General features: G+C 40.0%; 1 protein-coding gene and 1 pseudogene across 1 annotated transcript; one reads left to right on the forward strand and one right to left on the reverse strand.

Moving 5' to 3' along the window:
* Nucleotides 1-10411: 10411 nt before the first annotated feature.
* On the reverse strand, nucleotides 10412-10745 carry LOC133097675 (vacuolar ATPase assembly integral membrane protein VMA21). The gene has a single exon (XM_061199721.1). The coding sequence runs from the start codon at nucleotides 10721-10723 to the stop codon at nucleotides 10418-10420; it is 306 nt and encodes a 101-aa protein (XP_061055704.1). The 5' UTR covers nucleotides 10724-10745; the 3' UTR covers nucleotides 10412-10417.
* Nucleotides 10746-21911: 11166 nt separating this feature from the next.
* On the forward strand, nucleotides 21912-22829 carry LOC133091445 (endogenous retrovirus group V member 2 Env polyprotein-like; annotated as a pseudogene).
* The last annotated feature ends 4767 nt before the right edge of the window (nucleotides 22830-27596 follow it).

Consider the following 27596-nt stretch of genomic DNA (forward strand, 5'->3'; position numbering starts at 1 on the left):
ATCTACAAAAAATAAATGCTGGAGAGGGTGTGGAGAAAAGAGAACCCTCTTGCACTTTTGGTGGGAATGTAAATTGATACAGCCACTATGGAGAACAGTATGGAGGTTCCTTAAAAAACTAAAAATAGAACTACCATACGACCCAGCAATCCCACTACTGGGCATATACCCTAAGAAAACCATAATTCAAAAAGAGTCATGTACCAAAATATTCATTGCAGCTCTGTTTACAATAGCCAGGACATGGAAGCAACCTAGGTGTCCATCATCGGATGAATGGATAAAGAAGATATGGCACATACACACAATAGAATATTACTCAGCCATAAAAGGAAACGAAATTGAGTTATTTGTAGTGAGGTGGATGGACCTAGAGTCTGTCATACAGAGTGAAGTCAGAAAGAGAAAAACAAATACCGTATGCTAACATATATATATGGAATCTAAAAAAAAAAAAAGTGGTCATGAAGAACCTAGGGGCAAGAGGGGAATAAAGACGCAGACCTACTAGAGAATGGAGTTGAGGATATGGGGAAGGGGAAGGGTAAGCTGGGACGAAGTGAGAGAGTGGCATGGACATATATACACTACCAAATGTAAAACAGATAGCTAGTGGGAAGCAGCTGCATAGCACAGGGAGATCAGCTTGGTGCTTTGTGACCAGCTAGAAGGGTGGGATAGGGAGGGTGGGAGGGAGTGAGATGCAAGAGGGAAGAGATATGGGGATATATGTATATGTATAACTGATTCACTTTGTTATAAAGCGGAAACTAACACACCATTGTAAAGCAATTATACTCCAATAAAGATGTTAAAAAAAAAAAAAAGGATTAGCATCTTTTTGGGAAAACCCTTAAACCTAATTTACTTTAATGAGAAGGACAGTGCGTCCCCTGGAGGAGAAGCACTGAAACTATTGAATAGAGTTAGAATGTGAATCCAGGTCTGCGGTGCCTCAGGTTTGGGGTCTCTCACTACACCACATTATTATTTATCCCCAGTTCAACTCAATTCTGCAGTAGAGACAAGTTGTTTTTCTGCAAATAATAATTCCTGGATTATTTCCAACATCGAGCTATAAATTCAGTCTAACATGAACCACAAATATATAAAGGTAAAAAAAAATCAATATCCCTCTCCTTACCATGTTCCAAGACTATAAATTTAAAGCCACAAGAGAAAATAGAAACTAAATTTTTAAGAGGTTAAAAGTATGAACCCTAAAAACATTTCAGTCATTGCTGATATTTTTATTCTTTGGCGTCTCAATGCCAGCTTACTCCTCAATACCAAAAATAACAGAAACAAGAAAGCAGGAGGAAATGAAACCCTTCTATATATGTAAGAAACTTCTCTGAGGCACAATCCTGAGTGATTTGCACTCAGTGAAAATTAGCAGAAACAATGATAACTGAGTATCACATACTGACAGATAGTGGAAGAGATATTTGATGACTACAAGAAAGTCTCTGAAAAAAACCCCAGAGTGGTTGAGAACATTTCTGTGGGTTGAAGGAACATCACTTTGATCAGTTGGCTGTGTTTGAGGTATATAGTCTTAGTAATCACCTGTTATTAAGTCTATCAATGAATACATATTCGTGTCTAGGTGTTTTTGAGTAAGACAACATTGAATTTCAATGGATGACTGATTAAACAAATTGTGATAAATACATACAATGCAATATTATGGAGGTTGAAAAAAATGGAATGAAGTACTGATACATGTTACAACATGGATGAACTTCCAAAACATTATCCTAAATGAAAGAAGCTAGACACACAAAAATCACATATTGTATTATTCCACTTATATGAAATATCCAGAATAGGTATAGCCACAGAGACAGATTGCAGACTGATGTTTGCCAACACCTGGGGAACTAAAATATAGGGAGATACTGACTTAATTTCTACGGGTTTCTTTTGGGGTTATGAGGATGTTTTGGAACTTGAAAGTGGTGGTTGCTGCATAATACGGTGAATATACTAAATGTCACTGGATTGTTCACTTTAAAATGACTAATTTTATGTTATGTGTATTTTACCTCAATTTCTTAAAAAAGGATTGAGTTAAGCCTCTGGTCTCTTAGGGTTTTGTTCCAAACATAGTCTCTAACTTTAGGCTGGAAATAACCCCATGCCTCTTTTTTGTTGCTTGATGTTAAAACAGCACGTTTTTCTTGGCATCTCTCTCTTTCTCTTTCCTGCTTCGTAATCAACATGTCCAACTTGCACAGAAAGGTCTCCTTTCTGTTTGGAAAAATTAACAGAGTGCATTACATATTTTAAGCACACTGAACAAACCAAGTTGAAATGCAAAGTAGATGCGTTCTGCACTCTCTCCCATTGCTCTCTTACATTTAACCCTAACAAGAAATGGGTAACAACGTGGAGTCAGGTACTATAGAGGGAGGACACACAGGTAAGAAGCAGCCTGGACTTAGGAATCTTTAGAAATGTGAGTGGAGGGTGGAGGGTGTTAGCCACATAGGGTACAAGGCAGATTCTTCTGGCTGGTGAGGAAAGAAGGAATTGGAATTTAGAGGATGCCAGGAAGCAGGTAAATAGATTGCCCAACATAAGCTCTCTGAAGAAGTGGTGAAAATTTGTTTCTTAGGAAAAATGCATTTCAACTTTCAAAGTTTTGAATCAACTTTTTGTTTTTAGCTGCTATTGTTGTTTTGAACCTAAGAAGCAAATATTTCAGTTCATGGCATCACCATTTGTCTGTGTAAGGCATTTACTTGTTTTATAATTTATAAATATATTTATTCACTCATATACCTTTTTATCCTATTTTATCCTATCCCACCCCACAATGACAACCCAGTATGATAGACTCACTATGTACCCTTTGATCTTGTAGAGCACAGCCTTTTTATAGAGGGATTGAAGGAGATCATTCCTATGTAATTCCCTTTTCAGTTTTGTTCTTTCAGAACCTTCTCTTCTGTTTTAATTTCTCTTCTGATATAACCCCCAAAGCATTTTTTATTTTTTCAGAAAAACAGTGAAGGATAGTGGGAGAAGGCCCAGGTTTAGGGGCAGAACATCTGTACATTCTGAGAGAACTAGATGCCTTTTTGTTACTAGCAAATCTAATATCAAAGAGTCTTCTACAAAACCACCCCTTTTTACATTATAGTTTGACCACAACTGCAACCATATAAATAGGTAAATTATGTGTAACAAAGCTCTACCCCCATCCCGGGGTGGGAAGCAATTCCTCTCACACTGGGCAGTTCTAATGTAGCGCTCCACCATGGCTGCAAATATGAACATGCTGAGGAGATGTTCACAAAGGGAGCTGAGGCTATGCAGTTCCTAAGTTTACAGACAGATTATGCTTACAAAGTTTGTTTGTAAGTCAGCCGTTTAGAACTCAGCATGGATTTCTCCATAGAGAGAATGTGTAATACCTGTGAAGACATCCCTAGGCCAATCAATGGAATTTAAGAAAGCCTTAGGTAACTGAGAAATAATATAAGTATTGCTAATAATATTAGGACTTCAGCAATGAAGACTGGGCAATACTTGTTGAGAACGGAATGTGGGAGCAGGTAGATTACTTTCCTCCCTTCTCCATCTTGCTGTCTTCCTTCCCATCATAGCCTGGTCCTTGGTGAGAAGAAATGTGATGATCCTGAAATTATTTCCCTTTTCCTAATTCCTGGGCTTCACCTTCTTGCAACCATCTTGCCTACTTTAGGAACAGAACCCAGTGCCACTAGAACTGTTCATCACTCTGCCTCATCTTATATCCTTATCTTCCACTGAAAATCACATTTGCAAGTCAACACGTGCTTCTAATAATTTCTGCTACTAGAGAAGTACTTCCTCTAATGCCAAATCCTGTTTACTTTTTGGGTTTCTAATGACAGAGTAATTGGGTTGTGGCATCTTTTCCTATTTGCTGCACTTCACATCCAATTGGTTGGGAAGTTATGTCAGTTCTATCTTAAAAAACACATTCCAAATCCAGCTACTTTTAGTCTCCTCTACCACACCCTTGTATATTCCTGCCCCTCAATAGCTCATTTCTGCATATAACAGCCAAAATAATCCTTTCAAAAGATTACTCGGCTCTTATCATTACTCTGTTCAAAATCTTCCACATCCCTCCCATCACAGTGAGGACAAAATCCAAAGCTTCCATGATCTAATCCATGTCTTCTCCCCACTCATATCTGCCACTTTTCCCTCATTAGTTTACCAGACTTACCGTGTTCTTCTCACCTCATTTCTGCTTCAGGCTTTTTGCACCAGTTACTCCCTCCTTGAGAATGTTTTCCTCTTGATATCTGCATGCTTCTACCCACCACTTAATTTATGGCTCTTCTCATATTTTATTTCCTCAGACAGGCCTTTCTTTATCACCAATCAGCCTCTTCTTCCTTCATCATTCTCCATCACCCTACCTTGCTTAAGTTTTCTTTATAGAATGTATCATTAATTGATAATAAAATTCTATTGGTTTACTATTAGTTTATTGACTAGAAAAGGTCAAAAAGCTTGTTCTCTTCACTGCTCTAGCACCAGCACCTAGAACCAGACCTGGAATACAGAAGACAACAGTGACTGCCTGTTAAAGAAATCAATGTGGCCATTTAGACACAACTACTTCATTAGCAACATGATGCATAGGGATATCCTGGGATTTTAAGTAAGTTTACTATTTAAGATGGAGAATAGCAACGGTAAAATGTAAAACAGCGAAAGTGATGAAGGTTAAGAGAAAGAAAATATGTCAAATGGAAAGTAAAATGAATAAAGAATATTATTTTTTTATGGAGGATGAAGAACAGAAATAAAAACAAAAAAATTTAAAATAGAACTTACTAGACTTTAGCTAATGTTAAACTCGTACATGGAACTATTTAAATGTGGGTAATAAAGTTAATGATTAATACATAAAAATTTCAGTAATCAGTAAGTTTTTAATGCTAATGAGAGATTGCTTTCTCAAAGCATATCAACATATACTGAGAAACTACAGTTCATACGGATATTTTGTCCATAGCAACTCAAAGTTGCTATGTATTTTCTTTTCAAGTTCAAGGACTTTAAATTCACTCTGTTTTGATTACGATCATGGCTTCTCATAAAATGAATTAAATGAGCAAATCCAAAAGGTTTCCGTTTTATTATGGTTATTTTTAATCTGTTTTGCAATGAAATTATTAGAAGGGAACTGAGAAGATTTTATAAATTCTGTTATCTTGTATTCGTTTGGAGTGAAGTATACTTGTTTCTTTCACTGAATATAAAAAATATATTTAAACATGTTACTTAAAAGAGAATGTGTGCTTAGGAGTGTATTTAATATGATGATAGTAAAAATATATTTGTATGGCAAACCTTTAGGGTTTAATAAGCAATGATAACAATTCAAATAAAATTCAGAGGCAAATAACAGAAAGAATGAAGAGTCTATTATACAATTATAATTATTAAGCCACCAAATGCACGAAGTCACTTTTTCCTCTCATGGCATAGAGTGAATGTATACATGATTTATATGCTTCTTAGGTATTTACTGAACACCTAGGAGTCATTGCAAAGCATTATGGGAGACACATATGCCTATCAGAATTCCAGCTTTCAGGAAATAGAAAATCTAATAAACTATGATTTTAGTTGTAAGTTGTAAGTTTTATTGTTTGTTACAAAGACTAAGTAACATAAATGTTTAGCATGGGAAATGTTTAAATAAATGCTGCCATTAATTTTTTACAATTTGGAGGAGGCAGCAGGATCTAGCTTCAGAGTCACAATGTCTGGGTTCAAATTACAGCTCTGCCGTTCAGAACACTGATCTCACTTCTCTAAGCTCTGGTATCTTCTTCTGCAAACACATGATGAATATTATAATTAACATAAACTACCTAACAGAGCACCTGGCATATAGGTGCATAAATACCATTGTCCTCTGATGTGAGCAGCCTGCAGTATTAATACAATCTTCCAACTGCTTTTCCAGTTGAAATTTGCACTTGGCTTGTGCGTATTGGAAAATACTGTTTTCCTGAGCAGCTCCAAGTTTCTATATAAGGAATATGAAAAACTCGGCTCTAGTCAGGCTAGGTTGATTTTTTTTTTTCTTTTTCTGTTTGGTGAACTGATGAAGAACAACATAACCAAAGGAAATATTCTATACAAAGACCCTTATACAACCTGTCATTAGGCACAACTACCCAGGTTTTACTGATTCAAGTATACATTTCTCAGACTGTCTTCTCCCCTCTAATATTATCATTATCTTCTAATAAGAGAATTTACAAGACATTTTAAGAGACCAATAAAAAGCAAGTTCCTCAGATGAAATTCATGGATTTCCTTTTTTTTTTTTTTTGTAATTATGAACACTTTTAATGACAACAGATGGTAAATTTATACAAGTTACAGGTTAGAATATAATGAATACCAAATCCATCCAGATAACAGTTAGAAAAACATCACTCACAAAAGTAAATCTGATTCAAGTGGGTAAAGAACTCAAGCCCCCCACTTTGATAATTACACGCAGCTTTCAAGGTAGCGCATCTAAAATCTGCCCCTTGTCAGGGCGCTATTCAAGACTACAGCATATTCAGTGACTCTAGCGACTTCAAAGATTCTAACACTTTTAGCATCAAGGTCAAGAGAAATCTCATAACAGGTTCACTATGCAAAAAAAACGAGAAAATGTGAACGTTTTCTGCAAACTGTAAGGTGCTGTGCAGATGTTAGCTATTGCTATTATTACTGTTCAGTGAGATTTCACTGAACTTGAGAAAAAGGAAGCCTTGTCTGTAACTGACAAATATGACCTATAGAACATCTTCAAAGGAACGCAGATATTACCTTCAAGCACACGTAGCAACAAAACAGGCAAGGAAAGTGTGGCCAGGAGTGATGGTAAGTTGAGGAATTCCAGAGTACTTTAATGAATTATATAAAGGCTTAATCTGTTCACAGGTTACATGTAATATTTACCGTTAGGTTCCCAAAGTCCCTGAAAATAATTTATTTTCTCAGGTGACCCTTCCCCCTACAAAAAGGAAAAAGAAATCTTGCCAAGTTGTGAGTGCGCTGCTTCAGGCCAGCTCTTGCAAACCCTATCTTAAACGGAAGAGCAGAGGCTGCGTGAATCCACTTGTACCACAGACAACCCATTTCTAAAATGGCCTACCAACAATCTACAACTTCACTTGAGCATAAATAAAACAATAAACATGAACTTGTCTGGAGACAAGAAATATACACTAGATACATTTAAAACAGGATACAAATTCTTTGTCTCATGTACCTTCAGCTTTCATCTTTCCTTGGGTACACCCTATCTGTTTAACTGTTTTTACTGGTCTCCTTGGGTACTCTAGCTGTATATATAAAATTTATACGAAAACAGAAAATAAACACCAAACAAGTCAAGCAGTTGCTTTTTGGGCAAAGTTGATGGGCTCTTTATGATGAAAATAATCTTACAGTATATTTCTGTTAGATTCCCATGAAACGCAGGTTGGTTTTTTTTTTTCTTTTTTATGGAGGGTTTAAATTTCTTCAGCAACTCAAAACTGAATTCTGCTGTCACATGTAAAATGGTATCCACTTGAAGAGCTAATGACATCAGATGCATTCTACAGCAGACGTCTCATTTTTTAGCACAATGAGAATAAAGATTATATTCTGGGGGGCAAAATGGGAGGTGAGGTGAAGAAGGTCATGTGTTAAATCAGTAGCCCGTACTGATGCTTCAAGTTACACTCCCTAATTGAGGTTATTCTTACAATCAGTTTTCAAACAACAGTGAACATATTCCTACCTTATAACATTTATATAAGGGCTCAATTGTAGCTTTCCTTTCTATACATCCTGAAGTATATACATCGTACAAGAGGAAATCACTGAGACATGTTGAAAAATAAATCTATTTGTCAAATACCATGTTATTTCAACAGCAGCAAACTACTCAGTTAACAGTTAAAACCCTAAGAAAATATTAACTGGTGTGAAAACAAGTCTATATTGTAATAACCCCAAACATCAACCTTAGCACCCGATTCTAACTTTCAAATGCTGGGTACCTTTTCCAAGAGGAAATTACATCTGCTTTTGCATGAATCCCCGGTTTAAATACTTGCAGAAACACACCCATGTTATCTACTCAGCAAATGTCTGAAATCAAACAAAACAATACAACACTGGACATTAACGTTTTACAAATAGCATAAGATCCCAAAAGTACAAGAAACACCTTGACATTATAGAAAAAGAAATTAGGTGGACAAATTCTAAGTACAACAAGGCATCTAAAGAGGGGACCATCTAGAAATCTACCATACATACACTAGACTCAATCGGGAGTATCCTACAATTTCATATTAAATTTGTACAATTTTGTACCAAAACTGTAGTCTTTTTAAGAAAACATTTTACATTTAGAATAACTACTTAAGACATTTAAACTCTAGATAACATTTAACTATAAGCAAGAATAAAAAATAGTCCTACAGTAATCATCTTTTATTTCTTCTCAACAATTAAATAAACACAAATACCTTCTCTGCTTTTATGCCTAACTACCTCTCTACTCCTTTAGTCCAGTTCCACAACATCAAAAGTAGGGGTGAACAAACAAAATCAGTAATGGCAAACACTCACAGCAAGGGCCATTGTATTAGGGATTATCAATGACAGGAAATTTGTACAATGAGATATCTAGTTAAAAGAGTAACCTACTAGAGAATGGACTTGAGGACACGGGGAGGGGGAAGGGCAAGCTGGGACAAAGCGAGACAGTGGCATGGACACACACACACTACCAAACGTAAAATAGATAGCTAGTGGGAAGCAGCCGCACAGCACAGGGAGATCAGCCCGGCGCCCTATGACCACCCAGAGGGGTGGGACAGGGAGGGCGGGAGGGAGACACAAGACGGAGGAGACATGGGGACACATGCACATGCACAACCGACTCACTCTGTGACAAAGCAGAAACCAACACACCATTGCAAAGCAACCACACTCCAACAAAGATGTTTAAAAAAAAAAGACTCAATAAATGAAAGCTATTACTATTTAAAAAAAAAAAAAGAGTAAAGGTAGAATGTGCTTTTTAAGAAAACGGCCAATAATCACTCATCTGAAAAAATGCAAATAGCCGCCAGGTAAAATTGGCAGAATTTGAACTTAAACCAAACTTTTAGTATCAAACTAGCATTAAGAAATGCACACAGGATGTAAACCAAAGTAGCAGATATCTCCAGGTGGCAACATTACAGGGAATTTAAATTTTCTTCCTGTTTTAATATGCACTTTTTTGGGGTGTGTTTTTAGATTGCACACAAGTAAGTACCAAGTGGCTAGAAAGAACACAGACCAAGGATACGAAAGTAAAACCACAGGGTCTTTTTCTATCAGAAAGGACCTCAAGGATTATCTAACTTAGATACATTATCTATCGATGTATCTGGGATATAACGGCACTGATTTAAAAGACTAGACTAGAAATTCCAAGAATATTTCCTGGATGATAAAAATAATCTATTTTCAGGATTGTTTACACTCCCTAAGTATGCAAAAATGAACACGTTTAAATGTAAATTCATTCATATACATTATTAAAAAGTAGGAAAAAGAAATTTAAAGGGAGTTTACACAACCTTGTAATTAAAGCATAAGTTCATTGTTGAATGACCAGAGCAAAGCAGATTGTTACAGAGTTTGTCTGAAAGCAGGAGGCTGGCCTGCAAGGGGCCTTTAGGGAGTAGGCTGGGTGCCTAGGCAGGTAGCTCTCTTTGCTTTGCTGTCTGCATTCTTCAATAAACCCAGTCCTTTTACATGAATGGGTGTGACTCAGCCTAGTTTCCCCATGAAATAATGTAATGAAAGATTTCTATTGACGAGGGATTACACTTTATGCAAAATTTCTCAGTGACATTCAGATTAATTCCAGTGTCCACAATTTAAGCAATTTCCAATACGCATTTACAACCCAAAATCCAATGACCTGGTATTTTCATGATAGTTAGGAAAAGTGTTCCAGCGAAAAATAAAGTTTAGATTTGCTCCACTATGTACATCTGAATATATCCAGAGGAGTAAAACTCAAAGCCAACCAAAAGACGAAATGCTATAAAATATTGTTTTGTTGTAAGAAATTCTTCCCAGAATAATGTGTAACTAATTTCACACACTTATTTGTAACCAATTTAACTTTTCCAAATTCTCATTTGCAAATGAGAGGCTCATACAGTTAAAACTGATGATACAAGCCATTGTTTTAGAAGGATCAAAATTTACAGTAGTCAAACGTGATTCCATAAGATTGATTTTAACATGTTCTTTCAACTTTATTAAAATCATCAATACCCCAGACGCATTTACCATTTTTAAAAAATCAATTTAATGCTATCAAACGGTGATGTTCACTTTAATCCTGTTTGCCTTCACGCCACTGCCGTGAGCCTTCATTCCAGGCCACATAAACAAAGAGGGCCAGCACCACGTGGACGGCGACCACTGCAACAATAGCAGCATAAAAATAGCTGTCCCTATTGGACATCCCAAAGGCGCCTTCAAAAACATAAGATTTAGTCGTGAAATATAACCCAATAGGTACAGTGATCATTAAAGCTGTGAAGAACAGGAGCGTCTTCAGAGTGGATGCTAATGAACTTTCATTTCTGAAGTCGCACGGCTGCAGCGCGTTCAGCGCCGCTTTATCAAAACGCTCCATGGCGTCGCCACGCCCGCAGCAGGCGCTCATGGATTTCCTTTTTTAAAGCTTCATTAACTATGAGAAACTTACCATTGACCATGATGTTAATGGGGATTATTCTGTTCATCAACATGCTTATAATTCATATAGCAACTAATGATTATAAAGCATCTGATGATGACGAGCAATTATAATAATTATAGACTTTCTTTTACATGTAGAACAGCACTTGTGCTGTGTAACAATAAAATAGGGCTGTAATTTAAAGTAATATTTTACATTTTTATGCAGTTGAGACCTGCACTTTGAGTTGAAAAAATGCAAAAAAGACTCATTTCTATTGGGTTGATTTTAAATGTGTCAGCCCTATCATGCATATGCTATGCCAATGATTATTTCAAGGAAAAAAGATCAGAGTTGGTCAAGCATCAGGATGGGCATAGGTTTGCACCTGGAAGCTTTCTATACACAGCAGTATTCAAACTGGAATGGTCAGTTTTCAGGTCTGAAACACTGGGAGGTCCAAAAAGACAAATGTTTACACAGACATTAGAAAGTGCTTTCCAGATCACATCTAGGCATTTCTACATTCACTTAATTGAAGGGATAGTTCATAGAGAATTTATAAATTAAGACCCACAGACATAAATTTATGGTTACCAAAGGGGAAAGGGGGGGAGAGGGATGAATTAGGAGTTTGGGATTAATATAAACACACCACTATACATAAAATAGATAACCAATGAGGACCTACTATATAGCACAAGGAACTATACTCAATATTTTGTAATAACCGATAAGGAAAAAAATCTGAAAATATATATATATGTATAACTGAATCACTTTGCTGTTGACACCTGAAACTAACACAACATTGTAAATAAACTATACTTCAATAAAAAACAAACCAAGACAAAAAAAAAAACCAAAAACAAAGAAAAAACAATGAAGTTACTCATTTTCTTTATGTCATATCATATATAACAATATCAACACAATCACTAAAAATTTGATTACTGAAAAAATATATATATATATAAATTCAGAAATCTGTAGAGAAAACACAAAGACATTTTTTGCCCACTTAGTAAACTCATAGGACATTTGGTCATATATGTACCATAGAGGCATTCTTTTAGGTTGTTTATGTTTTCACTTTTAACCACAAATCTTTCCTCATGGCTACTGATAGCATCTTTACAGATAAGAGGCTAACCCCTGCCCCAAAGAATCATGTTCTACATGTCTTTTTCTAAGTAATTTTCTTTGTTTCTGACTTGAGATGCCCTCCTTTTTACTCCAAGAGTGGTTTCCACATTGGAAAAGACTCTAGAATCCCTTCTGCATTTTTTATTGTCCAGGGACTAGAATAAAAGTACTTTCCACCTTTAACTACTGAGGTCCCCTTTTATAGGTTCTATAGCCTTGAAAAAAACCCAGAAGTCTCAGCCTGCTATTCTTGACAGTTTGCATGCACTCCGACTTCTCTTTTCTGATGCTCCAAACTAAATACTGTCACATCTAGCATTGTACTAACTATATTTCCTTTATGTAGGCAAGTTTCAAATGAAAAGCTTTCCAGAGAACATTTCTAGTGGCAGCTGACTCAGGGGCAGCTCTGGAGGGTGTGGAGAGAGAAGGAATGAAGCGGGAGGAGCTGGCTTTGGCAGGTGCTGAGGAGACAGCAACAGAGCTGCTCAAACCTTCACAGCACACATTTACAACATTTGGGATAATATCTATAGTTTTGGCAGAATTTATGCCCAGGAAATCTGCAGGTTAGAACTGATAGAAATTCTTCCTTCTGTAAGGCTGGCTTTTAGCATGTCCCCTATCCGAAGTAAGTATCATCTCTTTGACAAGAAAGTCATTTTTCTGTGAAATATTTAATTAGTTGAGCCATTTCTCTCTAAACTCTAAGTGTGACATCACCTTGTGTTAGACCAGGCAAGGCCAAGAGTACTGATTTTAGACAAAGTAGGCGTTTTTTGGTAACCCCAAAGCCTGTTTTTTTTTTGTTTGTTTGTTTTTTGTTTTTGTTTTTGGTTAATATAACTTGGGAAAAGAACAGCATATATTTTGGGAACAAATCCATATGTATTTTATGTTTCTGCAGGACCAAGATATCTACCTGTATTTACAGAGTTTGTATGCCAGACCATTTTAAGGCAGAGAAAAAGTTATACTAAAAAAAGAACAGGTAAAAAGTCTACCATCTAATTGGCTGAATATATTTAATTTCACATAAAATGCCTCTTTATTCCCCAACCCCTTTCAATTCCCTGAAGGTTAATGCCCACTAAAAATACAAACACAAATATTTATTTTGTGTTTTTTTGGATTAAAGAGACAGTCTCTAAAGGGCATTTCACACGCATTTCATATTCAAAAATACGCAGGATGTGACCTTAAGAAATGCCTCAATCTGGGAGTTTTCTTTGTGTTTATTCATTCACATTCAATGTTGGTCAGGTTGCTGGTGTTCCTGGTTTAAACATACCCAACAAGTATAGTTTAGAAGAATGTTCATGCTATCTATCTATATTATATATATATATATCCATAAGCATATATATTTATATATTTATAAAAATATAAAATCACATCATTACCTAAAACTGATTACAAATAAAAGAAACATTTTAATATGTAGTCGTAACACTTTCACTTAGGCACATGTCTAAACTATTAACGCTATAATAATAGATTTTTCATATATGTGACATATTATTTGTTAGTCTTGAGATACAATTAAACCCTTCATAGCGTCTACATGATCTGGTCACAGCCCGCCTCCCTCTCAGTTCTCACATCTTTCACTTGCTCACTCCGTCCTGGTCACGTTGGCCTTCTGCACTTGCCAATAAACAATCACACCCTCTGCTTTTGTACTTCCTGTTACTAAGCCTGAAGCATCCCCCATGCCCTACATAGGTTCACAAGACTCAGCCTCACTAGGCTCAAATCTCTTTGCAAATGTCATTTCTGAACACAGGCCTTTCCTGGCCACCTTACTTAATATAACACCCCATCAATATTTACACACCTTTCTTCTAAGTTTATTGCCTTTCTTCTTCACTGGAATGTCAAGAGATCATAGAGAAGGGAAATGAGTTTTGTTTGGTGCTATACCCACAGCAACAGGAATAGTGCTAACACATGCAGACACTCAATAAATATTTGTTGAATAAACGACAGGTCGCTCAGGGTGCTGAGTACTCTGATACGTTAGCTCATTGAAGGCTCACAGGCCCCTAGTGGTGATAAAAATCCATGAGGGAGGATCAGGGAGCATGCGTGGGGGGGGGGGAGGGTAAGGGGTAGGGGATGCGGGTGGGGTGGAGGTGCTCTGTCTGTGACCCAGGTAAATGGTTAACCACTAGGTATCTCATCCTTTTGTAGAAGTTTCCTTTCTGAGGTCACAGAGACAAATACAGGAGGCAGGGACTGATGGAGAATTACTGACCATCTTGAAGTTTACTGCCAACATCATGGGGGTGGAAGGAGCCACCTCAAAATGATTCAGTTTACCAGGTCGTATATAACAGCTAAAAACTGTCTCTCCTGCTATTGGGACATAGAGCCTCTACTCAAGATACTGAAATGTTTCCAGGTGGCTTGTAGAAGTGCTAACATTTGGCTTCAGATATAGTTCTTGAGTCTTTCTCCATATCTAGTATTTAACTCTCAACCAAATCACATATTTACATACACTTCACACATCTTCGGTAAGGAAGGTAAAGACAAAATGTCCTGAAACAAAGGGAACTACCAACATAAGTACAGAAATTGCTGTTTATACATAAGGATTTTGGAGAGGTGTAACAGTATTTAATCCTGAGAAACAAGGGGAGAAACTCTAGCCACATCTCCATACTTTGGTGGGAAAAAGGCCCTTCCATTCAGGTTGCCCATTCTTGTTTTCAAAGCCTGGATAACAGTTTTCAGCACTCCAAATGAAGTCAATTTGGGAAAATGTGTTTTGATGAAAAAAAATTAGAAATTATCTAACCATTTCATCATAATCCCCTTGAAAATAAAGATCTTCTTCATTTACTTTCAAAATGCATGAGGAGCTATCAGAGGGAAGTCAAAATTTGCACAGTGACTGTTGCCAAGACAATGGGCAGGACTGCTCCATATGTACTTTGACCTTTTAGTACTGAGACGTCTCCTCATGTTCACCAACATTTCCCCCCATACCAAAAACAGTACTTCAATGTTTTCACCAAATAGAAGGAATTTCAGTGGGGAATATTTACATATTTCAGTGGGAATAATTTTAATAGTATTGAAGACTTCACAACGTAAGCAACAGAAGTTGGTTGGAGTTTAAAAAGGCCAAAAAGGAATTAAATGCATGATAAAGAGAGCTCGTGTTGACAGGAGGTCTGCAGAAGCAGTCTTTGAAAAACAGACGCATTACAAATGAGGCTAAGAGGCTAGAACTACATTCAAACCATCCTCTAGGGAGAGTCTTGTTAGGACGCTGCAGGCCACACCCTGGACCCTCGTGATCCTCCAGTCCTGCTTCTCCCTCCACCACCAGGAATAAACTCTAATGTGTTCCCTACTTATGTGCATTACTCCCCCAGAAACAGTCCCTGCTGGGTACATCTAATTGGCCCTGTTTCCACACTCTGGTCAAGGGGGAACAGGAACAGGAAGTGTTTGGGAAGTTTTGCTTCAATAAGAAGGATAACTTCCTTCGCTTGACATAGGCTGGGACCTGAGGTCATCTGCCCGCACCTGGACAACACCTCCGAAAACAACAGGGTGTCATCTGCCCACACACTTGCACCTGGACAACACTTCCTTAAACAACGGGAAGCTGAAAGCCAATAATTTGCCAGAACAACGGAGCCTGGACAACACCTACCGACCCCCTGGACAAACAGGAGGTCGAGGACCTCAAACGGATCAAGAGGAAAAAACTTCATCTTTCGGCAGCATGAGACCTCTTGAAGGTTGAGTATGAGAAGTTATCAGAGACTTGCCTGCTTTTGCGCTTGACGCCCTCCTTTGCGGATGACGGCGAGCTCGTCCACCATGTTTGAGGTGCCGGGTGCAAAAGCGAAGGACTGCGCATGAGCCGTCCGCCCCGCTCTCTGAGGGGCCCAGCGCCCCGCCCAAGCCGCCCCTCCGCCCGCCCCGCCCACCCATCTGCCCCCACCCTCACCCGATTAAAGGAACCGAGCACTAGCTGCAGTCGGGTTCCTGCGTCGTGCTTTCGCTGCACCACACCCCCAGTAAAGCCTTGCCTCAAACTCTCCTCTGGCCGTTTGTCAATTTCTATTGATTAAAGAGTTCAGGAGGCCTGATCATAACATAATTTGTGGCCACTCTGCCAGGACAGCGGGGCTTGGAACTGCCTGAACAGACACCGCAGAGGGGCGGGTGAAAGGGCAGGCTCGCGCACTCTCTCTCATTTCCTCTTTTTCTTCTTTATTCTCCATATCTGATCCCTCTACTCTCCTCCATCCTGGAGGTCCCCTCCTGGGACAACCTTTACCTTACCTCTGGATGTTTTCCTGTTCTGTGCCTTCACCTGCAGGGAGGAGAGTTCTGTGATTGCCTTTACTGTCTTTCTCTTCCTGGTTTCTCCCCTCGAAACTCCCCTGGTTGACTCTGTGAAGACCATTTGGATAATACTTGGGCCCATTCATTCCCTCATAGACTCTTCAGTCCCAGTTTTTCCTTTGTTCGCTTGATTGTCTGACACCTGATTCATTGTTTTTCAATCAGAAAGAAGAAAGGGGTTCAGGTTAGCCAGACTTGGACCCGGTACAAGGTTGAGGCAATAGAGGAACTCCTCTGGTCACAAGACCTTGAGTCTCCATGGGCTCCCTCTCATCCTCCCTAGCTTGTTTGTCACTCCTTTAGTCCCTCCTTCTTTGGAGTTTTTGGGACCAGAAAGGATCAGATAATTACATTGATGCAACGTCTCCAGGCCTCTATCCTGCTCCTGGACCTTTAATCATTGGTCATCAGAAGTATAGCAATGGGAAATGTCCCAGGAATTCCCAGAGACTCCCCCTTGGGTTGCATGTTTAATAATTGGGGACAATTCAAGTTAGATGTCCTAAAGGAACAAGCTGGTTTTCTTTTGTAATAGGGCTTGGCTTCAATATGCCTTAGACGACTAGGAGAGGTGACCCCAAAATGGATTGCTTAATTTTAATGCCATTTTACAACTGGACTTATTTTGCAAGTGGTCTCAAAAGTGGGGAGAAATCTCTTACATGCAGGCCTTCATGAAGCTTTATTAGGACCCCGGTCTGAGGGCTCCTGCCATGTGTGCGTGGCCTCTATTTCTACTTCATCCCCAAAAGATTCAGAGCCAGATTTCCTCATGGACCCGCCTTTTCAACCACTGACTGGCCACTGACACACGAGCCTCTTTCTCAGGTCCCCACTCCTTCCCCTTCAACATTGCCTTCAGCTCCTGAACCTGCATCTTACCCTGGTAAACAAGAAACCCCCCAAATCAGAGCTCCCAGTGCTGTCCCCAATAGGGCTCCAGTCAGGTTCAAAGATAGCTCCCACTTTTGCCCCACAGGTACCTCACCATCTCCGTGAGGTAGCTGATGGAAATGGAGGGATTACTAGGGTGCATGTCCCCTTTTTGATGGCGGACCTAGGAATCTGTTAGGAGAGGCTTGATAGGTTCTTGGAGAACCCCAACAGGTTTAAGAACAAATTTATCAGGCTGGGGTTAACATTCTCCTTGACCTGGAAGGACATCACATTTGTTCTGGCCCACTGTTGCACGCCAGATGAAAAGGAACACATCCATACTAAGAAAGGCCAGGGAACACACAGATAGCTTACTAGCCACCAACCCGCACCACCAGATTTATCAAATGGGTGGTGGTGCCATCCCAGACATGGACCCACACTGAGATTATGAGTATCACATAGGTCAGGCCAGGATGAGACATTATGTTACTTGTTTATCAGAAGGAATGAGAAAGTGTATGGTGAAGCTGGTAAATTATGAGAAGGTCAGAGAAATTACACAGGAGAAGGATGAAAATCTGGTGGTCTTCCTGAGCCTGGTGACGGAGGCATTCAGGAAGGACACCAGTACAGACACTGAGTCCACAGAGGGTAGGTGGCTATTGGCCATGCATTTTATCACCAAGTCTCCTCCTGATGTCAGGAGAAAGTTACCAAAGCTAGAGGCTGGACCCAAACCTCGTTATCAACCTTGGCAGAGGAAGGCTTTAAGGTTTATAGTAACGGAGACTTTACAGGGCAGGCCAACAAGGAGAAGAGGTTAATAAGGAAAACGCAGCTTTTGGCTGCTTTGATCCACCTGCCACCTGAAGGGGACTCTAGGAAGCCAAGAAGGCCAGAGGGACAGCTAAGAAGTCGCCTGGGTTGAAATCAGTGTGCCTTTTGTAGGAAAGAGGAACAGTTGCAGAGGGAATGCCCAGAGCGCCCTCTTGTGGGACGCCCGAAGGACAACCCCTGCTGGCCTTAGTTCCTCGTGAATCTCTGGATGAGAGGTTCCCACACATGACACTGACTGACAGGACCCGACTGCCCGCAGGGCTCCGGATCCTACTTGATCCATCCTTGTCACTCCAGCGGAGCCTCAAGTCACCCTCAATGTGGCAGGTAGAAGAACTGAATTTCTTGTAGACCCTGGAGTCGCCTGCTCTGTTCTCACTTGGCCAGCTGGCCCCCTCTCCAATCCAACCCTGACTGTCCTGTGACAGGAGTTGATGGACAGCCAAATGTAAGGTGGTTTACATCTCCCCTTACCTGGGAGTCAGGTCTATTATTATTACTCATTCCTTTTTGTATATGCCAGAATGCCCTGTCCCCCTCCTTTGAAGAGACTAGCTAAATAAATTAGGAGCCAGCATTTTCTTAGAACAAGGGGAAGTTCAAGGAAGTAGGAAACGAGAACAAGGAATACATCTCTTAGTGGCCTCAGATGACCTGCCTGTTGATCATTGAGATATTCTCCCCAGATTAGAGAACAAGTGGATCAGGTGGGTTTGGGATATTTCAATGCCGGAGAGGGCAAAGTGTATTTCCCCAATAGAAATAAGATTAAAACCCAGGGGAAGTATCCCTGGGAAAAGAAATACCCTTTAAAGCCTGAAGCCCTGGGCGGGAGGGGAGGGGCATCCAGCCACTGCTCACCAAATTCCTCAAACATGGACTCATTCGGCCCTGTCAGTCCCCTTGCAACACCCAGATTCTCCCCATCCAAAAGCCTAACGGAGAGTACTGGTTTGTGCAAGACTTACCTATGGGCAGTAAATGAAGCAGTCATCCCCATTTACCCAATGGTGCCAAACCCATATACCCGACTCACCCAGGTGCCAGGGGATGCTCAGTATTTCTCTGTGTTGGACCTCAAAGATGCATTCTTCTGTATTCCCCTATATCCAGATTCACAGTTTCTCTTTGCCTTTGAGTGGAAGGACACTGACACCTTGGAGGATACAGTTGGAGGATGCTTCCACAGGGTTTTTGGGATAGCCCCCATTTTTTTGGAAATGTGTTGGCAAAAGAATTGGGGAACTGAGCCTGAAAAATGGAACTCTGTTACAATATGTTGATGACCTACTTATAAGTAGTGAGACAAAACAAGATTCAGATCCAAATACCGTTAAGCCCCTAAATTTTCTGGCAGAAAAGGGATATAAAGTCTCCCCAACCAAGGCTCAGATATCACAGCAAAGGATTCAATATTTAGAATTTGTTTTGACCCCAGGAGCACGAGCCCTGGCCATAGATTGGAAGATAGCAAGTAGTGCATTACCATCTCCAGCCACAAATAGACAACTTTGAAGCTTTCTCAGGGTGGCTGGATTCTGCTGTGGCTGGATTCCGCTTTAGCTGGATTCCAAATTATGGCCTCATAGCAAAACCCCTAAATGAGGCTCTAAAGGGAGGAGAAAGGGAACCTCTCCAATGGGGTGGGGACCACTAGCAGGCCTTTCAGACTCTAAAGACTGAATTGAGTAGAGCACCAGCACTAGGGCTTCCAAATTTAGACAAACTCTTTATCCTGTACATTCGTGAGTGATCGGGAATAGCGCTGGGAGTCCTGACACAAAAGCTGGGACCAGGTCAGAGACAGTGGCTTACTTTTCAAAACAACTGGAGTCATTAGCCCTGAGATGGCCCAGCTGCCTACAGGCAGCAGCAGTCACAGCTGTGTTGGTTTATGAGGCTTCTAAGCTCACCCTGGGAAAACACTTAGATGTATTAACCCCTCATCAGGTACAATCTGTGCCCGAAGTCAAAGGACATCATTGGTTGGCTGGGGGGAAGCTTAACTAAATAGCAGGTTGTCCTAATGGACACCCCGATGTTACCTTAAAGGTATGTCAGACTTTGAATCCAGCAACTCCGCTTCTAGCTGTTAAGAGTGAAGATTTATTGCATCAGTGTACAGAGACCATAGATCAAATTTACTCCAGCAGGTCCAATGTTCTAGATGAACCTCTTAAAAGCATTGAGGTCGAGTGGTTTACTCATGGGAGCAGCTTTGTAGGAATGGAAACCCGAAAGGCAGGGTATGCAATACAGAGTCTAGATAAAGTAATAGAAACCAAGGCCCTGGCACCCGTGACCTCGGCCCAGAAAGCCAAGCTAATTGCATTAATGAGAGCTCTGCAATTAAAGAAGGGTAAGAAATTAAATATTTATTCTGACTCTAAATATGGATTCCATGTGCTGCATGTTCTTGCTGCCATTTAGAAAGAAAGAGGAATGTTAACTGCTAGAAATTCTCCCTTAAAACATAAGGATTGAATTCTGGCCCTTTCAGAAGCAATGCAGCTCCTGACCCAGGTGGCAGTAATCACTGTGGGAGCCAGCAGAAGGATGGATATTTTGCAAGTCAAGGAAACAGCAAAGCTGATTGAAGTGCAAAACAGGCAGCTCAGTTATGGGAGACTGAGAAAATTATGGCCTTGGTAATTGGCCCCTCTGGGCTCCCTAACCTTCCCCAGGATTCCTCACAGGAACAAGAAAACACAGAAAGGTGGGGCTGAGAGAAGAGAGACACCAGTTAGTACATGAAGGATGACAAGGTGCTCATCCCTGAGGCCCAAGAGTGGCAGCTCATCAAGAGTTTGCATGATGCTCCCACTGTAGGAGGGATGCACTATGGGACTTGGTGCAAAAGACGTTTTCAGAGAAGGGACTTAAGGGAACAGTAAAACAAGTGACTCTTGCCTGTGATTTGTGTGCTGGTAATAACTTGCAGGCTCACGCAATCCCCTCTTCATTACTCAAACCAGTTGAATGCTGAGGGACATACTCTGGGGGAGACTGGCAGTTTGATTTCACCCAAATGACCCTGTGGTCAGGGTACAGAGATCTACTAGTACTTGTTGACACCATCACATGTTGGGTTGAAGCCTTCCCCACTCAATCTGAAAAGGCTACTCAAGTCTGTAAGTCCCTTCTAAAGGAAAAAACTCCTCTGTTTGGCCTTCCAAAGTCCTTCTAGAATGATAACGGGCCCTCTTTTGTAGCAAAGGTCACACAGGGGCTCTTAGCAGCCCTAGGGGATAGATTATAAGCTACACATGAACATTGGACCAATTTACTTCCCTTTGCACTCCTAATCTGCAGTTTAGCCCATTTGAGATGACCTATGGGAGGCCTATTCCTACTACTGACAGTCTACTATATGAAGGAGTGAGCCAGACCCTATAATATATTGTCAATCTGGGGCAAGTTCACAAGGCAATCTTGGATTTTGCCAGTAAGACGCTGCCAGCTCCCGCTACAGATACAGCGGGAGGAGCAGCCCCTTCACAAGTTAACCCTGGAGACTAAGTTCTTCTAAAGACTTGGAAGGAGGGATTCCCTGAAGACCAACTATTAACAAAATGAAAGGGCCCCTATAAAGTAATTTTACCATGCCCACTGCTGCCAAATTACAAGGGATCACTAGTTAGGTGCGTTTGTCTGGACTATAAGTCTTACCTCTAAAAACCCCATGGGTCAAAACAGAGGAACAATACACCTGCGAGCCAGTGGAAAGTCTAAGATACCTATTCAGAAGACAAACACCACTGACAGATAAGTAGAAAGTGATGTGGTAGGTTGGACTCCTATTTGCTATTTTTGCTGCTATATTCTTGCTTGCATGGTGCCAGGTTGCTCAACCACCCTCACTGGAGAAGAAACTTTCTCCCCTGCTGGGTCCAGAGGACAGGAATCGGTGATGGGGTGGACCCTTCTCTTGGCCCTTCTCCTATGGAGGGGATGGGGAGAGGATGGCAAAGGAAGGGGAACTTGGAGAGAAAAATCAATAGTCAGCTTTTCCAGCATTTTGGCCTCAGGAAGTAATCTAATTGTTGGATCTGTCATCCCCACCCTCAGGAGGGTGTTCCTGTGCTCCAGTTTGTGCCTGTAAATAAGGACATGAATCTCACCTTGACCTCTGAACCTGGGAGGAGCACGCCACTTCTAATAGTCGAATTTGATGATCATGTGATAGGGGGTGTAGAGAGCTTGCGGACCCTTGGAACCAAACCAGCCTCCAGTTCCAGTGGCCCCTTCTCTTCACAGGACAAGGAAAACTCTGTTGCTTCTGCCAGGCAGATACCTGCCTTACTGATGTGGGAAGCTCATCCTCTATTTATATTATGTCGTTTTTCACTTCAAGCTCCCCGTGCACCCCTAACCAGACTCATTGGTGTATGGACCTGTCTCTACTCTCCCCAGTATCCAACCGAGCACCTCTTGTACAAACTGGAGGGGAAAGGCAGCCCCTTCCTGGAGACTTGCCTATGGCCTCCCATCTGCCTTCAGCAAGCAGGAGAGAATAGAGGAAAGCAAAGAACTAGAAGGGGGTCACTAGACAGAGGTCCCCTGTCCCCCAGATGCAGTAATATACCTAACTGGGGATCCCTTTTACGTTGCTGGTTTGATTTCACTTTCCCCGGCCAAGCTTGCACCCCTTCCACATCTATTCCTCTGTGGTCCACTGCAGAATAAACTCCCCTGCTGAGGGAACCCAAATTCCTCCTTCTCCTGGCCTCTGCGGGCAGTGGCCTATCCATGCATACACAATATGCGCTTCTGGGGAGAATGCACTTTGGGATGATTGGGCCCTAAAGGACTAGGCATCATTGTATAATGCCACCTCTGAGGAAGAGACCTTCATCCCTTTGGCCCTTAAGAATAAGGGGGGTAGAATCCTTCAGGGGGGAATGAGATAGGCTGGCACCTGAGGTCATCTGCCCACTCCTGGACAATACTTTCTAAAACAACAGGATATAGCACTCTCACCAAGACACACATGCATGCATATGAAGGTGTACAGCTTGACAGTCAGAAAAATGGCAAATGTTGCATGCAGATATTATCAAGGAGAATGCACTCCTCAGAAAGGGGTGGGGGAATGCTGGAGAAAGGTGAGTGGCAGCATGTAAGTGTGCCTTCCTTCTGAAATCACATACTTCCTACAGCCCTCTCAATGGCTGGAGATTTTTGACTTGCAAAGTATACTACAGTTCGGTCAGCACCTGGAGTCACCTCTAGCTGAATCATGGCAGGATTTCCATAAAAATGGACAGAATATATGATAAACTATAGATAATTCTGGACTACTAAATGGTTTCAGAAAATTAGCCAAAACATTAGGAAACAGTTTGAGAGAGACAGAAAAAAAGATAGAGATGGAAAGTGACGAAAAGAGACAGAGAGAGAGAAAGAAAATTAGAAAATTATACCATATCATCCCAAACCAAAGGCAAATTTGAACTGAAAGCAAAATGGTGGTACTTTGTGCTGTGCAAAGATGACATCTGGTGTAGGACCCATCCAAGGCTGGTGTTCTATCACTGAGTAAACTCAGAAAACGAAGATGAGGCTTAGACCAGTACTGTGACTGAGATCTCAAACTCCCTTTCTCTAATTACAAACGCAAAAAATGAATATGTTACCCCATATGCCACTAAAATTACCCTCTGGATTTATTTATATCTTGAGGTATGTACCTAACTCTGAGAAGATAGAATGAGAGAATTAAGCTTTCAAAACTCATTTCCATAGTTTTGTGTTTTCAATCCCCAATGCTAATGATGTTTTAATGCAGATTTTATCTGTGAATTCTATCTATTGTAAGTGGTCATTTGCTAGCTAATGTATTTATTTATTCATTTATTCATGTTAGGAAATAGAAATGCAGAATATGTGTTGTATTCTCTGATTATATCAGCAGATAGCTCAATCACATTCTTAGAATAATGTTGCCACAAACTTTTGCATTGATAATAGACTATTGTGTATACAAAATCCAGGTTCTTAACAAAAAAATGCTCTGTTTTCTTCTGAATAAAGCAATAAGTCTAGGTCAGTAATAAGTTTATATAAATTAATAAAGGTTAACTTCTTTGAGTTTAATAACTCTTCCTATGGGTTTTGTAGCTGAATATAAACCACCTACCTTTAAAGCTGGGGGAAATCTTGTTTATTTCTAAGAAAATATGTAATTCTTGATGGACTCTCTAGAATAACATTGGATCTGTCAGAATTAATTAAATATATGTGAATGGTCCAATAGTCAGATGAAAACCATGATCCTTGTGGTACTGATTTAAAACAAACAACAAACAAATCTACAATAACGGAGGCTCTCATAGATCATCTAAAATGATGAAACCTCCATTATTTACAAGCTTCATGACTCATCATTCAAGTGTTTCTGCAGTTCCACCTACATTAAAGTTTCCAGAAAAACTTTTCAACTCCTGGCCTGAATCCTCCCTCTTTCTCTAATCATTTTCCTTCTCCTGCTCACTGCCCTAAACTATACTCCCTTGAGACATTTATACTTATGATTATCACCAAGATATGTCCTTTTCCGTACTGAAAGTTTCAGCCAAGGGGAAGTCAGTCAGCTTCACAAACACAGAATTAAAGTATTGCCGAAACTCAGTGAGGTTTTTTGTTCTTTTCAAAATCCATTTGGGTCACAGTAATGGATTAGATACCTTGAACAGCCTTGCGTCAGAGTAGTATACAGGTCTGTTTTAATTTAGCCACCAGTGTGTCTAGGTCAAATTTTTTTTTTTTTTTAATTTTTAATTCACAGCTTCTGTTCCCAACCAAACTTGGGACTGCTTGCCTGCGTGCAGTAAAGCCAATCTATTGACACCAGGTTGTGGTGAAGGAAAGTACAGCATTTATTGTAGGGCGCCAAGCTAGGAGTCCAGGGCAGCTAGTGTGCAAGACACCAGAACTCCTGGATGGGTTTTAGGAAAGCATCCTTAGAGGCCAGGTGAAGGAGGTGGGTTGTAGGGCCTCACGCACAGTTCTCTGATTGGTTAGTGGTGAGGTAACAGGGTGGTGTCACAGGGGTTGACATTATCAATCTGGAAGCTCCAGGAGGCCTGGGGACTATGTGCTCATGGTCATCAAATAGTTAACATCTTCCATTTGGTGGGGGTTTTAGCATCTGTAAAATAACTTAGGAAATGTGCATCAGATATTGTTATCTAGGTACTTCAGAGAGGAGCTTAGCAGAGGATATGCAGGAGGGGTCTGTCCAGGGAAAGCCCCATAAGGTCCTGCTTGGTTACACTCGTGGTTAAAATAGCCTTTAAAGATAGTTCTTCCATTATTAATAAATTCCACCAATGCCACATCAAAGAATTTCCCTTGCTATATAGAGCCTGGAGCCTGGGTCCCTTTCCCAACTGTCATCCCAGTTCATCTCCATGGGGAATTTAAAGTACAAAAAGCTTCTTCATTACACTTTGAGGAACTCTTTGAATATAACCTACATATATACCAGGAAGCCAAGTAAGCTACATTACAGAAAACAATACCATCACTTATCTTGGTCCATGCAGCTCATGAGTTAGACACTTAAGAATTCTAGTCTGTACTGTTCCCAGTCACTAGCTCCATCCTATTAAAATTATTCAGATTTCTCATTTCTCTGTATTTGTAGTTATCACAGTGATAAGTTTGATCAACTAAATATAGCATATACTATGTGCCTGGCACTGATCCAAGGACTCTATACATATTTTCTCAGCATAACTCTTATAGCAGAAACATAAACTGTGATTGAAATATAATATAGAATCAGTTCTGAACTCAGGACATAAACCCTCAAAGTTTCTTAATAAAATAAAGAAAAAAGAGATGAACAAGGGCAAGGAGGAGAAAAGGAGGAAAAGGAGAAAAAGAAGAAAAGATATTTGCCAGAAGGTTAATAAAGAAATGAGATCATGTTAAATATGTAAGTTATGTACTTAAAGTAACTGTTGTACTCTCAGTGGCTACTGAAATTTCTCCTTTGCTTATGCTTGATGATATCTGTGTAGATGACTGAACCAGACCCCAAGCATTTTCCCACTGGTGATGGAACTATCAAAACCAATGCTATTAATAGTTTGAATTACATTGCTCCCCATTTTTGAATGTCTTAGACTATATCTTGAGTCCCTACTATATATAATGAACATATTATGACTATACTTTACAACAGTTTATGAGACATGGTTGTTGCTCTTTGCAATGTATCCTTGAAGTTCCTCTTACCAAAGTTCTTTTCTGTTGCTTGCCTCTGGGTTTGCCATCTGAGTTGTTCTGACCAAGGTGATGGTACCATCATTACACAAACGAAAGGCTTAAAATGTGCTTGTAGGATGGACTTCCTTATGTGCCGTGAGAAGAATATGTTTTAGACACAGGAGCAGATCACCACCTACTGCCAGCCTGAAGCAGAAAGTCCTCTGCTGAACCAATATTTATTAGCAAAAAATAAATGTTCATTATTTTTTGCTACCAAGATTTCTGAGGCTATTTGTTATGCAGCATTAGTAGACTGGTGACTAATACAGACAGTAGACCTGGCTCCTCTCTGAGCTTATTTTAGACCACCTTGTAACTCTCAGCATTCCAGGCATTCTGACATCCTCTCATGTCTTCAACACACTAAATTTATTCTTACTTCATGATCCTTAGGCAGGCTGTTCTCTCTGCCTGGACTTTTTCCCATGGATTACTTTGTAGTTCCTTTTCATCTTCCAGGTTTCAGGGTATTACCTACTCAGTGAGGCATTCTCAAACCACCATGTCTAAATACAGACCCCATCCCTCATCTCTGTAAGTCTCTATCACATATGTTTTTTACATTATTCATAGTGTTTATCACAATTCATAATTATTTGTTTGTTTTCTTACTCATTGTCTTTATGGCTAGTTCCCTGAGAGCGGGGAGTATATCAGTATTTTTCTCCAGTTAAACTATAGTAGATCCCCAGAGTGCCTATTTAATGAGTAACTATACAAATGAATTAATCCCCATTTACCATACCCAAAGCCACACCAAAACTGCATGAACACCTCACACAGGTAACAAACTCACAGATAATAAGATGTATCCTCTTTGGATAGAGACCTTTTTTTTCTTTCTTTCCTAGTTTGAACACTCTAACAGTTTATTTTTTTGAAAGTATAACATCTGAAATAAGCATCTCTGATATGCTGGTGATTCCAAACTGGAGCTCTGAAGGGTGGTCAGCTTTATTTTTTCCTTTTTTTCCCACCACAGTCTGTCTGGAAACTCTCATTTTAGTGTTTTTTAGGTCACTGATTAATAAAATAAAGATTTAATAGTAGGAATATATTCATGTTCATCAAACTCTGATTACAAGTGGTACATTTAGACACCAATTTTGGTTTTTCTTTTCCAGCTTGACACTTCACTCTATGGTTTTCTGATGTAACTAGATAGCATGTATCATCCTATGATTTGTTTTTTCCAAACTATTTGGCTTTAATAGTATATTCAGAAAGTGTAGGAAAAGGCCGTTATTTTTTTCCTTTACATTTTCATTCCATTTTCCTTTCAGCCAATATAAAGGTATTTTCTAAATTATTTACTAGC

Source organism: Eubalaena glacialis, chromosome 1 (genome assembly GCF_028564815.1).
Source record: "Eubalaena glacialis isolate mEubGla1 chromosome 1, mEubGla1.1.hap2.+ XY, whole genome shotgun sequence".
NCBI classification, from domain to species: domain Eukaryota; kingdom Metazoa; phylum Chordata; class Mammalia; order Artiodactyla; family Balaenidae; genus Eubalaena; species Eubalaena glacialis.